Source organism: Triticum aestivum, chromosome 3D (assembly GCF_018294505.1).
Source record: "Triticum aestivum cultivar Chinese Spring chromosome 3D, IWGSC CS RefSeq v2.1, whole genome shotgun sequence".
NCBI lineage: Eukaryota > Viridiplantae > Streptophyta > Magnoliopsida > Poales > Poaceae > Triticum > Triticum aestivum.
In genome coordinates, this window is record NC_057802.1 from 577,238,635 (window position 1) to 577,253,006 (window position 14,372).

Here is a 14,372-nt window from a genome sequence, read left to right on the forward strand (position 1 = left end):
CCCAAAGGGTCCAAGCGAGCGTCCCAAAGGAGAAACACATCAACCCCCTGTTCTGACCAGAACAGGCGTCAACTGCAGAATATGTGTCCGAGAAATCTGCTGGGCATCAACCATTGTCCCGGACTTTGCTGACGCAGCTCCAAGAAAAATAGTGGAGATACAAGAGAAGAAAATGTGGTTCATGTCTTATGCAACCTCGGAGAGAGGACATTGGCCATCTCGTGCATGCCGCTTCAATACATGATCATTATTGGCAGTGTGTTATATACGAAATTGCTTCACAAACTATACACTAGTAGAAAAGAGGGCTTTGGTTCAGGCCGGGTCAGCCCATTAGTCCCGGTTCAGTCCAGAACCAGGACCCATGCGGGCACTGGTCCCGGTTCGTGAGGCCAGGGGCCTGCCGGGCCTCGTGGGGGCATTGGTCCCGGTTCGTCTGGCTCCTTTGGTCCCAGTTGGTGGGACGAACCGGGACCAATGGGCCTCGCTCCTGGCCCACCACCATTGGTCCCGGTTGGTGGCTTGAACCGGGACCACAGGCTGCCCTTTAGTCCCGGTTCATGCCACGAACCGGGACCAATGAGGTGCCTATATATACCCCTCGCCCGCGAGCAGAGCACTCCAGTGCTCTGTTTTTCTCTGGCCGGTGAGGGGAGGGCTTTGTGGTGCTCTACCTCACCTCCTATGCACATGAGGTGTTTGATGAAATGCCCGAGCCACACTAGTTAAGCTTTCTCGTCTCGAAGCTCGACCTCAAAGCTCCATTTTCCTCGAGATTTGTCTAGGTTTAGCGGCCCGTCACGTCGCATTCCCGTCTTCACCGCCGTCGATCGCCCGCGCCGATCTCGTCGCCGGCACCACCGTGGTGAGCCTCTTGTTCTTATCTTCTTTCTGAAAGAAAAAAATTCTTACTTTAGATAGATACTTGTCTAATTTTCTTACTATTTTATTGCTTGTTATTATATAGTGTGATGGTTTTGGTATCCGCCCCCGTCGGCCCTCGTCTTGTCTATGATTCGGATGTGGTATATATTATCTTTATAACTATTGGTTCATTTATTGTTTATGAAAATTATGCCGACCAACGTGACATAGATTTTATTTATCTAGGAGGTATGTGAACCGGAAATTCCAACCGACCCTATTGTTGAGAGGTTAAATTTAGTTGAAGAAGAAAACAATTTCTTGAAGGAAAAAGAAAAAAAATTGAGGAGGAGAAGATGATATTGGAGTTGCATGTTGCGGATGTCGTCGATGATCACAAGATCAAGATGGATGCAATGCGCTTGAAGATTAGAAAGATTAGAAAATATGCCATTCATATCGAGGCTTGGTATCATTATGCCGTTGGATCAATTGTTACCTTGGTTGCGATTATGATCGCATTTGTTTTCGCATTGAAATGTTTTACATAGTTTCAATGTATGGTTTAATTAATTAGATGCTCTGGAGAGCTATATGTTGTTAGATGAGAACTATGTATGTACTTTGGTTTTAATGTGATGATGAACTTCTATTAATTTGGTCACTTAATTATCTATTCATGATGTTCTGTAATGGTTTTTGACACACTTAATTATATATAATGCACGCACATGAACCGGCAATGGATGTACGGTGACAGACACACCTCCGAGTACATTAAGGGCGTGCATGATTTTCTCGAAGTGGCTGAGGCAAACAAGCAGAATGGTTTTATGTGTTGTCCATGCCCTAAATGTGGGAATACGAAGTCTTACTCTGACCGGAAAATACTTCACACCCACCTGCTTTACAAGGGTTTCATGCCACACTATAATGTTTGGACGAGGCATGGAGAAATAGGGGTTATGATGGAAGACGGCGAAGAAGAAGAGGACGATGGCAACTATGTGCCCCCTGAATACGGTGATGCTGCAACGGGGGAAGCTGCTGAAGATCAAGAGGAACCAAACGATGTGCCCAATGATGCTGCAACGGGGGAAGCTGCTATTATGATGATATCATGCCAACTTTGTAACAGACGAGTATGATACCATTGTCCGTTTTGTACACGAAGTTCATCCAGTTTTTGCCGTAACCCTCTCAACTTTCTTGCACATGCTATGTGGATGAAATGATGATACCATGCCAACTTTTAACCTTTTGAGAGTTCATTTGAAATGCTTTTCAATTTCAGGGTCTTATAGCTCAAAATAATCAATAAATGCATGAAAAATAATAAATGAAGTGAGAAAGGGTTGAAAATTGATGATGTGGCTTTGAATGGTGCATTTTGAACACACCAAAAGTCAGGAGTTCAAATAAGTTTTAAAAAATAAAATCTCTTTATAACAGACGTGTTTCCGTATGAAATCCTGATACTTCGAAAGAGATTGTCCGTTTTGTACACGAAGTGCATCCAGTTTTTGCTGTAACCCTCTCAACTTTCTTGCACATGCTATGTGGATGAAATGATGATACCATGCCAACTTTCAACCTTTTCAGAGTTCATTTGAAATGCTTTTCAATTTTAGGGTCTTATATCTCCAAATAATCAGCAAATGCATGAAAAATGGTGCATGAAAAATAACAAATAAAATAAATAAGTAATTAGAAACAAAATAATATAAAATTTAATAAAATATATAAGTAGAAACAAAATAAAATAAAGTTTAATAACATAAATAAAATTTATGAAACTAAAATTATCAAAGTATTTTATGTTCAAAACATTATAAGCAACCTCTAGTATTATTGAAACTAAAATTATATAAAATTGATGCAACTAAAATTATCGAAGTATTTTCTGTTCAAAATCATTGAAAGCAAAAAGAATTTTCATAAAGAACTTTTTTTGTTAGAAACTTTAATAGCAAAAAGAATTATCATAAAGTAAAATAAATAAGTAAGTAGAAACAAAATAAAATAAAATAAATAAGTTTTTTTGTTGTAAGTAGAAACAAAACAAAATAAATAAAGCAAAAAAGAAAACAAAAAAACAGGCAAAAAATAAAAAATATGCCACCTATTGGGCCACCACGGCGTGAATACGACTAGAAACCCATCGATGGGCCAGGATTCAGGCCCGCAGAAGGCCCAGTAGGCCCATCAGGCATAGCAGTGACAATTAGGCCCGTAAGCCTGCAATGGAGAGGAGCTCGAGAGGGGAGTGGCAGTGGGGCTTATAAACCACTGCGCGCCCCTCTCAACTAGCGAGGTGGGACTAAACTTTCGACGCGGGCGCAGCAGCACAACGCCTTTGGTCCCGGTTGGTGGCACCAACCGATACTAAAGGGGTGCATTGGTACCGGTTCGTGGCACCAACCGGTACCAATGGCCCCCTTTAGTCTCGGTTGGTGCCACCAACCGGGTCCAAAGGCTGAAAAGAGGCCTTTGGTCCCGGTTGGTGACGCCCTTGGCGCCGCTTCCCGCCCTTTGGCTGCTGAAAAGAGGCCTTTGGTCCCGGTTGGTGACACCAACCGGGACTAAAGGTGGCATTGGTACCGGTTTGTGCCACCAACCGGTACCAATGGATTTGCTATATAAGCCAACACTTGTGAAAATTTCGTCAGTTCTTCGATCCCTCCGACGACGCCGCCAGGCTGCCCGAGCTCGCCCGCGTCCTCGCCGTCGCCCGCGCCCTCGCCGTCGCCGCGCCCTCACCCGACGTCGTCGCCGCGCGCCGTCCCTGCCCCAACGCGCGCCGCCCCTGCTGCGCCCCCGACCCGCCCCGCCGTCGCCGTTGCCGTCCCGTCGCCATCGCCCACGCCCGTCATCGCCGTCGCCCTCGCCGTCGCCGCGCCCTCGCCCGACGTCGTCGCCGCGCGCCGTCCCTGCCCCGCCGCGCGCCGCTCCTGCCCCGACGCCGTCTCCGCGGCACTCCCCGCGCTCCTGCTTGCCCTGACGCCGCCCGCCGCGCGCTCCTCCCTCTGTGAGCACCGCGCCTCTGCCGGCCCGCCGCCGTGCTATTTTTTTACATGTTTTTAGATTTTTCATATATGTATGTATGTATTTTTTAGATATATGTATTTTTTGATGTATGTTCATATATGTATGTATGTATTTTTTACATGTTTTTGTATGTATGTATGTATTTTTTTCAATTGTAATGATGTTTTAAAAATACATATATGCAAAAGTTAGATTTTTAGAAAAGTTTTATCTATATATGTTCTCTGATTTAGTACATTTTAGGTTAGTTTCATTTTTAGAAAAGTTTTATATATTTAGGAAGAAGGAATAGAAGGAAGAAGAAGGAAGAAGAAAAAGTTTTATATATGCAAAAGTTACATTTTTAGAAGAAGAAGAAAGGAGAAGAAGAGGAGAGGAAGAAGATGAGAAATAAATAAGAAGAAGAAAAAAGAAGAAAAAGAAGAGGAGAAGAAGAAAGGAATAGAGGAGAAGAAGAGAAAATAGAATATTCTATTTTCTCTTCTTCTCCTCTATTCCTTTCTTCTTCTCGTCTTTTTTTTCTTCTCTTTTTCTTCAATCTTCTCCTCTATTAATATCTTCTTCTCCTCTTTTTATTTCTTCTTCGTCTTCTTATTTTTTATCGGATATGTCGTTGTTGATATACCCCGTGTCTCGATAACTTCAACACGAGGGGGGGGGGTTCGACCTACCCCCTCTCCGATAACATTATTTTCCCATGTATGTATGTCGCCGTTGTCGATATAACCCCCTCCCGGATAACTTCGACCGTGATAACTTATACCACGGGAGCACCCCCCCGGCCCTCTCGCTCGACCAAAACTCTCGAGGACACCCAAACCCTAGAAAAAAACGATGTCGGTCTCCTACCCCCTCCCGCCGCGCCCCTACCCTTGAAGCGTTGCCGAGGCCACCCCAAACCCGGAATAAGCTAGGTCTACGTTTGCACTAATATATCCACATGCTGTCATGTTTGTGTAATAATTGCCATGTTGTAATATTTGTAGAAACAATGGAGCACGGACGAGAAGAGGAAGCAGAAGAGGTGTTGGGGGACATAATCTTAGCCGGAGGTGATGTCTTGTCGTATCTTAACGACAATGATGGTCTGGAAGAACAGCGTGAAGAAGCAGGCTACGGTGATCGAAGAGTGGAGGAGGAAAGACATGATTATGATGGCTCCGGTGACCCAATGCTGGTGCAAGAAGGAGCCCGTGGTGATGGCTCTGGTGACCGAACAGAGTCCGGCCAGGCAATATATTAGTTAAGCCTGTGCTGACTAGCTAATTGATGCATTCATTGTTTTGGTATGTACACATATTAATTAACTCTCGTCTTTCTTCTTTTTTCTAGCCCTCCGGATCGAGCACAACTTCGGTAAAGAGACGAGGCCTGAAGAGAAAGTTGCGCTCGGATGAAAGGTTTGAGATCACAACAATCGCGCCCGACGGCCAACCAATTGAACCCATCCGGACAAAGGAAGTATTTGCTGCTCAGTGCGGGGTTCTTGTTAGGGACAAGATCCCGATCAGCATCCACCAATGGTATAAGCCTAAGAAGGAAGACCCTGAGGTGTCTTATGTCAATGATATGCAGAAAGATGATCTTTGGACTGAGCTGAAGGCAAATTTCACCCTACCGCCAGAGGAGGATCCGGAGAAACCAGTTAAAGAGCAATTAATCAAGTCTCATGCTCTTAAGAAGATGGCAGATCTATTCAGGAGGTGGAAGAATGAGCTGAAAACATTTGTCGACAAAGAAGAGACACCAGAATTCATCGGCAAATATGAGAAGATCAGAGATCACTAGCCCGCATTTGTGGCCCACAAGACATCGGAAAAGAGTAAGAAGTTGTCAGCGACAAACAAGAAAAATGCTGCGAAGAAGAAGCTTCACCATCGCACGGGGTCAGGTGGCTACCTCAAAGCCCGGCCTAAGTGGGCCAAGGCTGAGAATGATCTGCTTGATAAAGGGATCGAACCAGAGACAATGAACTGGCCAGACCGTTGCCGGACTTGGTTCTTTGGGGCTGGCGGAACCTTGGACCCTGTATCAGGGAAGTGCGTTTGGACGGACGAGCAAATGAGAATACCAGTCAAGAGGCTTCAGCACTATATCGATGCAACACACCAAGGGACGTTCATTCCAAACAGAGAGAACGACGAGCTCACAATGGCCCTCGGGAATCCTGAGCACCCTGGACAGACACGAGGCACGCCAGGCTCCGTTCCGTGGAAGGCTGGTTTTCCGGACGCATGCGGTTACAAATGCCAGGAGAGGAGGAAAAAAGTGGAGCAGACCCAAATTCAGAAGCTGCACGAAAGGGTTCAAGCGCTAGAGGAACGAGACGTAGCTCGCAGCAATCGACCTGCCGAAACTACCCCCAAAGCTACCCCGCCATCTCAGCGGAGAAGCAGTGTGGCTTCCACCGAGCTGCTTCAGCCGGAGCATGTCTTGACGACTCCTACTAGCTACCCCGTGGATGCTATCACGGAGTCTCAACATTGCCACCTTATGACGCAATGGGAGAACTTCAAAGTCAAGGCGGCTGTCGGCTCTGTTCGACCTCCTGAACCCGGTGCAAGTTTTCACTGTCGTCCCATTCCAGAAGGATATGCTAGGGTGACGGTGGACGAAATAACGGAGGGATTTGATGACCTCCAGCTTGACCACCCTACCGGTGAAGGGGAGACTCGGCTGGGTTCTGCTCTGAAGACTCCATGCCTATGTCAGAGTAGCCCCGCTCAAGGTGTCTAGCGACATCGTCGCTAATGATCCGAGGATGGTGCCCAGTTATAGCAATCTTGGAGATTACCTGTCCGACGATGTACATTATGATTTCTTGGAGGTGGACGAACACAAATACCATTACGGGAAGCCTCTCGTCAAAGGTGAAAGATCTCTAACAACGATGATGCGAAGATTACATGATTGATACATGAAAACCTGCAGAGAGTCTGGGTGAGGGATACTTTGACGCTGAGAGTTAAAGAGGAGCATGACCTCGTTGGAATTGAACTGTTGAATGTTCCATTTGAGGAGTTCTTCCAGTTTTTCAATCAAAAGGCCCTCGATAAATCAACGGTCACTTGCTACTGTCTGTAAGTAGTACTACTTCTGTCATTAAGTTTCTCTATATAGGTCAGCTCTTTCATTGCATGTATTTATAATTATCCTCACTATATTATGCAGATTGAAGATCGCCGAATTGAAGAAAAGACAAATCGGTGATATTGGATTCATTAACACAAATCTCATAGATGCAATTGAGGTTAAATATCATGCCGAAAATACCGAGGCCAACTTGCTACGATCGTTGGTAATAAATGAAAACAAAGATATAATACTCTTTCCTTACAACTTCAAGTGAGTGTTACTCTCTTGTGCATATTCGGTTTCCCTTATTAGTCCAGGTTATAGTAATGTAATTGATGACTTATGCATGCGTGCGCAGCTTCCACTATATTCTCCTAGACATTAAGCTTGAGCAGGGAGTAGTAACCGTCTTAGACTCGAGACGAAAAGATCCCCAGGACTATGCGGACATGACTCAAATGCTCGAGAAGTAAGTTAAATCGATCATTATCCACCATATCAGCAACTTTGTTCATTTCCTGATATCAAGTAATTGTTTTCTTTGTCTGGCAGGGTTTGGAGAAAATTCATCAAAAAAGCTCCGGGACTGCCGAAGAAGGTGCAATTTAGACACCCGAAAGTAAGTACTATAGTAGCATGTTCCGCGCATCTCCTAGTGATTCAAGCGCTAGTTTCATCAATACCATTTAGCATGCTTGCTTATCAGTTTGATTGAGCTCTATTTCTTGTAAAGTGGTTGTGGCAGGAACAAGGGAATGATTTCTGTGGATACTACGTTTGCGAGTCCATCCGCCACACGACCTGTGAGCGGGGCTACTCTGACGAACAATATGAAGTGCGTAAGCAACAATATTCACAATTTTATTTTATTACCATCATATGTGTTGAGTTTCATTTATTCATATATATATATATATATATATATATATATATATATATATATATATATATATATGTATGTATGTATTGACCCCTTTATTCAAATTAGATCTTTCGGATGCGGGATGAACGCCTAGCACCAGATCGTATGCGAGCAATTCAAGAGGAATTGACGGCATTCTTCCTTGACCATGTGATCGCTGAAAACGGAGAATACTATGTGGACCCTGTGTTCATATATAATTATTGTATATATGTAGCCGGTAGTGTCGGATAGATATACGAGAACTTGTTGTTCGACCAATCTCTCGAAGAAGGAGAGGTGGTCGATATCACTTCTCTCTGTATGCATATGTTCATGACGATCTTCTGTTTCCTTCATTTGCTTACTAGCTAGCGTGTCTAGTCCTCTCTATACGTATATAGTACGTAGCGTCGACCAAGCACGGAGATAAGAGAGGACACTTTTCTCTATTAATTAGCTAGCTAACACAATATATGAAACACCTAAATTAACCCCCCAAAACCCCCAACGCCCCCTATAAAAAAACAAAAACCCCAGCCCCTGAAATGCTGACGCGTGGATGCCTATTGGTCCCGGTTAGTGCCACCAACCAGGACCAAAGGCCCTCCTGCCTGGGCTCACCGCACCGGCCACGTGGAGGCCCATCTGTCCCGGTTCGTGTAAGAACCGGGACTAAAGGGCTAGGGCATTAGTAAGGAACCTTTAGTCCCGGTTCAAAAACCGGGACAAAAGGCTCTTACCAACCGGGACAGATGACCATTTTTCTACTAGTGATAGTTTGTGCACGATCTGCAGACGATGCTTCCTCCCAAACAGTTCTCCTGCGTCGACGCTCACTGTTGCTGCTTCCACGTAATAATAATGCAGGCATCGGCTGTGCCTTCGTCGTGTGTATAGCAGTGTCGTGTTATATACACTTATTTTGGAATGGAAGGAGTATTCAACTAGTGAAACTCAACGCGAGTTCCTGTGCAGTTTTAACATGGTCCCTCCTATTTCTTTTTTCACATGAGAGGCAAGAGTACATATGATAAATCTAAGCTAATGATCTCATGAAGTAGTAGGTCTAAGTAACTTTTACCTTTTTACCCCCCATATGAAAAAAGAAGGTAAAAAAAGGGGACCATGTTAGAATTGCTCCTCGTACAAACAAACCTACGGCCAAGATGGTTAAAAAAAACTGCTGCCAAGATGATCGTGCGTACGTACGTACGTGGTAAGATCCGTCGAAGAAAGAGTCGCACGGTATCTTCCCGATCCCGTGGGCATGTCCGGCTCCTTCCCTGCTGGCTGAAGATGAGTTCCACCACCGCGTCCAAACTCCCGAGTCCAAAACAGAAAAAACCAACGCGGGAACGGAAAAAACAGAAAGCAACGGACGCGAGAACGCCCAACACGGCAAGCCCGCCAAACGGCCGGAAAACTTTGTGTGCGTTAACGACGAGCTAGCGCGCTGGAGCCGTGCAGACGCGGGCAGCTGAGGCAGGGCTTGCCTGGTTCTGCTTCTTCTCCCCACTGGCAACGTAGTGTTCAGACCAAGCCTTTCACAAGGTCGGCCGTCGAGTCCATGGCGTTTGGCCGCGTGTATATAAGCCGGCAGAGGCGCGGCAGGCAAGGGAGTCGCCGTTTGCTGCTCGCCGGCCGCCCGGCGTGAGGAAGATCTGAGTCGCCGCCGCGCCTGCTTCAGATCCTTACTTGCCCGGTATATATGACTATCTCCTTACTATTCGTCCTTGTCTCTCGATTTTCTACGAGCTCATCGGTCGTGCCCGTCGTCGTTGTTGTTTATCTGAAACCACCCTTCCGATTGTGTATAGTTTTGACGAGATCCAAGATCAGTAAATCCGTCTAAAACCTGTGAATCCAAGACGACATTATGTCCGTTGAAGCCGAGGGCGCGGCGGGCGCGGAAACGAGGGTGCCCCGCGACTCGCTCTACGGGGACGCCGAGAAGGTCTCCGACGACAAGCACCACGGCTCCGGGGTCAGCACCTTAACATAACTTTACTTGTGCTCGCACGGCCGATGTTAATGGCCGGCTGCTGTCTGTGACTGACTGTACGTATGTGGGCGACGCGCGCATGCAGGCGGGCTGGTGGCAGACGCTGCAGCTGGCGTTCCAGAGCATCGGCGTGGTGTACGGCGACGTGGGGACGTCGCCACTGTACGTGTACTCGAGCACCTTCCCGGACGGCATCCGGCACCCGGACGACCTCCTCGGCGTCCTCTCCCTCATTATCTACACCCTCGTCCTCCTGCCCATGCTCAAGTACGTCTTTATCGTCCTCTACGCCAACGACAACGGCGACGGTGAGTCGACACCCTTCTGTATATCTTGTGTTCGTCTGCTCATGGGCCGGCCGCCGGCGTGACATCTGACATGACCGCGTGGCATTTTAGGAGGCACGTTCGCGCTCTACTCGCTGATCTCCCGGTACGCCAAGATACGCTTGATCCCAAACCAACAGGCCGAGGACGCGTCCGTGTCCAACTACAGCATCGAGGAGCCCAACTCGCAGATGAGGAGGGCGCAGTGGGTGAAGCAGAGGCTCGAGTCCAGCAAGGCCGCCAAGATCGCGCTCTTCACCATCACCATCCTCGGCACCTCCATGGTCATGGGCGACGGCACCCTCACACCCGCAATCTCTGGTACCTATGTTACATTGATCAAGTTCCACAGAAGATGGACATAAATAAATTTATAGAACATTTGAATGCTAATCGAATGTTGATGGATGGATGTGTTCTTGCAGTGCTGTCTGCGGTGAGCGGGATCAGGGAGAAAGCGCCCAACTTGACCCAATGTACGTATGCTGTCTCGTTGTCGACAGATTTTAGCGTGTCATCTTGTTCTGCAATGAATGTAGTTTGTTGTGAAAACAGCGGAGGTGGTGTGGATCTCGGTGGCCATCCTGTTCCTGCTCTTCTCGGTGCAGCGCTTCGGGACGGACAAGGTCGGCTACTCCTTCGCGCCCATCATCTCGGTGTGGTTCATCTTCATCGCCGGCATTGGGGTGTACAACCTCGCCGCCCACGACGTCACCGTCCTCAGGGCCTTCAACCCCAAGTACATCGTGGACTACTTCGGGAGGAACGGCAAGGAGGCGTGGGTCTCGCTCGGGGGCGTCGTCCTCTGCATCACAGGCACGGAGGCCATGTTTGCTGACCTTGGCCATTTCAACATAAGGGCCATTCAGGTTCGGTTCCGTACTAGGTGCTAAAAAAACACAGCACAAACGCAGACGCTCGCATACAGAGCACGACTAATTTTTTTCTTGATTTCCGGCCTGTTGCAGCTGAGTTTCACCTTCATCCTCTTCCCTTCCGTTGCGCTGTGCTACATGGGTCAGGCATCCTACCTGCGCAAATTCCCGCAAGACGTCGGTGACACCTTCTACAAATCTATCCCAGGTCGGCAGTACAACCTTTGTTTACAGCTGCAACAAGATCGAACTCAAACTGAAAAGAACAATTTTTGTAACTAATTTGCAGCGGCGATGTTTTGGCCGACGTTCATCGTGGCCATCATGGCGGCCATCATCGCGAGCCAGGCCATGCTGTCCGGCGCGTTCGCCATCCTGTCCAAGGCGCTCTCCCTGGGCTGCTTCCCGAGGGTGAGGGTGGTGCACACCTCCAAGAAGTACTCGGGGCAGGTTTACATCCCGGAGGTGAACTTCCTCATCGGCGCCGCCAGCATCGTCGTCACCCTCGCCTTCCAGACCACCACCAACATCGGCAACGCCTATGGGATATGCGTGGTGACGGTCTTCTCCATCACGACGCACCTCATGACGGTGGTGATGCTGCTCATCTGGAAGAAGAACATCGCCTTCGTCGTGGCCTTCTATGTCATCTTCGGGCTCGCCGAGTTCCTCTACCTCTCGTCCATCCTCTCCAAGTTCGTCGAGGGAGGGTACCTGCCCTTCTGCTTCTCCCTGGTGCTCATGGCGCTCATGGCCACTTGGCACTACGTCTATGTCAAGCGTTACTGGTACGAGCTCGACCGTGTGGTGCCGGCGGCCGAGCTCACGGCGCTCCTGGCCCGCCGCAACGTGCGACGGGTGCCCGGCGTCGGCCTGCTCTACTCGGAGCTCGTCCAGGGCATCCCTCCTGTGTTCCCGTGCCTGGTCGACAAGATCCCATCGGTGCATGCCGTCTTCGTTTTCATGTCCATCAAGAACCTCCCCATCCCGCGGGTGGCGCTGCCCGAGCGCTTCATCTTCCGTAGGGTCGGTCCCGCCGAGCACCGCATGTTCCGCTGCGTGGCGCGGTACGGTTACACCGATCAGATCGAGGGCACCAAGGAGTTCTCGGCGTTCCTCATCGAGGGCCTCAAATTGTTCGTCCATGATGAGGCGGCCTTCTCTTGCCAGCACACCGACGATGGCGGCGATAACAACAACAACGACAACGATGATGCTCGGCGGGTAGCGCAGGCGGCGGTTGCGGAGGAGGAGAAGCGGTTCATCGATGCGGAGGTGGAGCGTGGGGTGGTGTACCTGATGGGCGAGGCGGAGGTGGCGGCGGCGCCGGGGTCGTCGGTGTTGAAGAGGATCGTGGTCAACTACGTGTACACCTTCTTGAGGAAGAACCTCAGCGAGAGCCACAAAGCGCTCTCCATCCCCAAGGACCAGCTGCTCAAGGTCGGGATCACCTATGAGATCTAGATCAGTTTGTATTCAGTGTTCTTTTTGCAAAACTTGACAACACGCCGCACGAATGGCGCCATCTCTAGTTTTTTCTTCGCTGGCTAACGAGTCGTACGTGACCCTGGCCTATATATCCAGTTTCGGCCCGTTTTCTTCGGTGGGTGCTCTAGCAGAACAGTTGACCGCACAAAGCGCGTTATGCCTGGTTTTCAATCCGATTTTTTTTAATTCTTAGGAATATTTTATGGTTTTCCTATTTCGCAGATTAAACAAAATGCATCATGAATATAAAAAATTGGAGATTTTGAAAACATTGGTCCTGAAATCGAAAAAAAATATGTTCAAATAATAATCCAAAAAGTTCATGAGTTTAAAAAATGTTTGCCAAAGTTTTCAAATGTTCATGAATTAAAAAATAATTTGAAATTAAAAAATGTTCCAAAACAATGAAAGATGTTTGCAAATTACAAAAATATTCATGAATTTTAAAAAATGTGTGTGAATTGAAAAAATCTGAAAGAAATATGTTTTCCCAGATGTTACCGAATGTTCACAAATTTTATTTAAGTTCGTGAACTTAAATATATTCAAAAACTCTTTTTTCCTAGAATATAGAAAATGTTGACATTTAAAAAAAATCAGTAATTGAATATGGCACTCTTATAGATTGTGTTCTATTATCTATGGGAATCTCCTGCAGGGAAAATTCATGAGTAGAGGAGTAACGTTCCACCATAAAGATGTAAGCCAGCAAGCAAGGAAGCTTCAATTGCCAAATTTAACACTCATATTTGGGTGGATTTGTACATCAAATTCGATCTGAGATTTGTAGATCAAATATTCTCAAACAACTTTGGACGAGACCCTCTCAGTTTGCTAACTCTCCATATACAGCCTAAACTATGTTTTGCATGATAAAACAGCCAAAATGGATCCCTAAACGGTGAATACACTTTTCCAGATTCACACAATGTAATGAGAATACACTATAATACATCTAGAACGGATTAGTAATTTTGTCTTGCTAGTACAACACTTTTACAATACTAACAGTACTCACATCCAAGCTCGAGCATGGCAAAGGGGTATGATTATGTTGGACCATGGTCTAGTAGAATCTTGTAATCTCGAGAAGCAGTGGGGCTGAGCTGATTTTGCATGCTAAAAATTTTGCGCAGATGATTTGCTTCCGAATACCTACCATTCATAACAAATTACATCGGTCCGACCCATCATAAATGTCACCTCTCTACCCCCCCCCCCTCCCTCTTGCTGTGTGTGTGCGTGTGTGGTCGTTCTTGTTGGCTTGGCCCTCAATATTATCGTAATAACATGGTTTTGAGGCTACAAATAGAAGACTCTATAGGTGATGCGTCCTTTATAAGGGTAGGTATGATGAGTCTAGAGAAGGTTGGTGAGTGCATTTGTTATTTATCTATAAATTTTGTGACCAACTCTTGGAATTTGCATCACACTGAAGCTTTAACTCCCCTTTCTCCAAAGAGTTTGGCAGCATGTGTGTGTGCAATCTAATCCATTAGTACCGACCCTTTAGTCCTGGTTCCAGAACCGGGACTAAAGGCCCAGTCCTGGTTCCAGAACCGGGACTAAAGGCCCTCCACGTGGCCGCTGAATTTTTTTTAATTTTTTTTTCTCGATTTTCAAATTTCTGAATTATTTGTATTTAATCTCTAATCATCCCTCATCACTGCTCAAGTTAATCTCTAATCTCTAATCACCCTCTTCATTCCAAATCGTCTAACTTCCCGATCGGTCACCCATCCTCTCACTACTCCAGCCTGAGCACGCTTAACTTCCGAGTTCTATTCCCC

At 47.0% G+C, this 14,372-nt stretch overlaps 1 protein-coding gene across 1 annotated transcript; it reads left to right on the forward strand.

Moving 5' to 3' along the window:
- Window positions 1-9,243: 9,243 nt before the first annotated feature.
- On the forward strand, window positions 9,244-12,671 carry LOC123075578 (potassium transporter 19-like). Its single transcript, XM_044498148.1, has 8 exons — window positions 9,244-9,593; window positions 9,709-9,875; window positions 9,979-10,201; window positions 10,292-10,540; window positions 10,645-10,695; window positions 10,775-11,088; window positions 11,188-11,302; window positions 11,384-12,671. Exons 2-8 carry the CDS (start codon window positions 9,768-9,770, stop codon window positions 12,556-12,558), a joined length of 2,235 nt encoding a protein of 744 aa, XP_044354083.1. The 5' UTR covers window positions 9,244-9,593; window positions 9,709-9,767; the 3' UTR covers window positions 12,559-12,671.
- Window positions 12,672-14,372: the final 1,701 nt, after the last annotated feature.

Coding starts and splice junctions, on each gene's coding strand:
- LOC123075578 (XM_044498148.1), top strand. CDS start 9,768: ATGTCCGTTGAAGCCGAGGGCGCGGCGGGCGCGGAAACGAGGGTGCCC. Junction 10,541..10,644: donor CCTCACACCCGCAATCTCTG/GTACCTATGTTA, acceptor GTGTTCTTGCAG/TGCTGTCTGCGGTGAGCGGG. Junction 11,089..11,187: donor TCAACATAAGGGCCATTCAG/GTTCGGTTCCGT, acceptor GGCCTGTTGCAG/CTGAGTTTCACCTTCATCCT.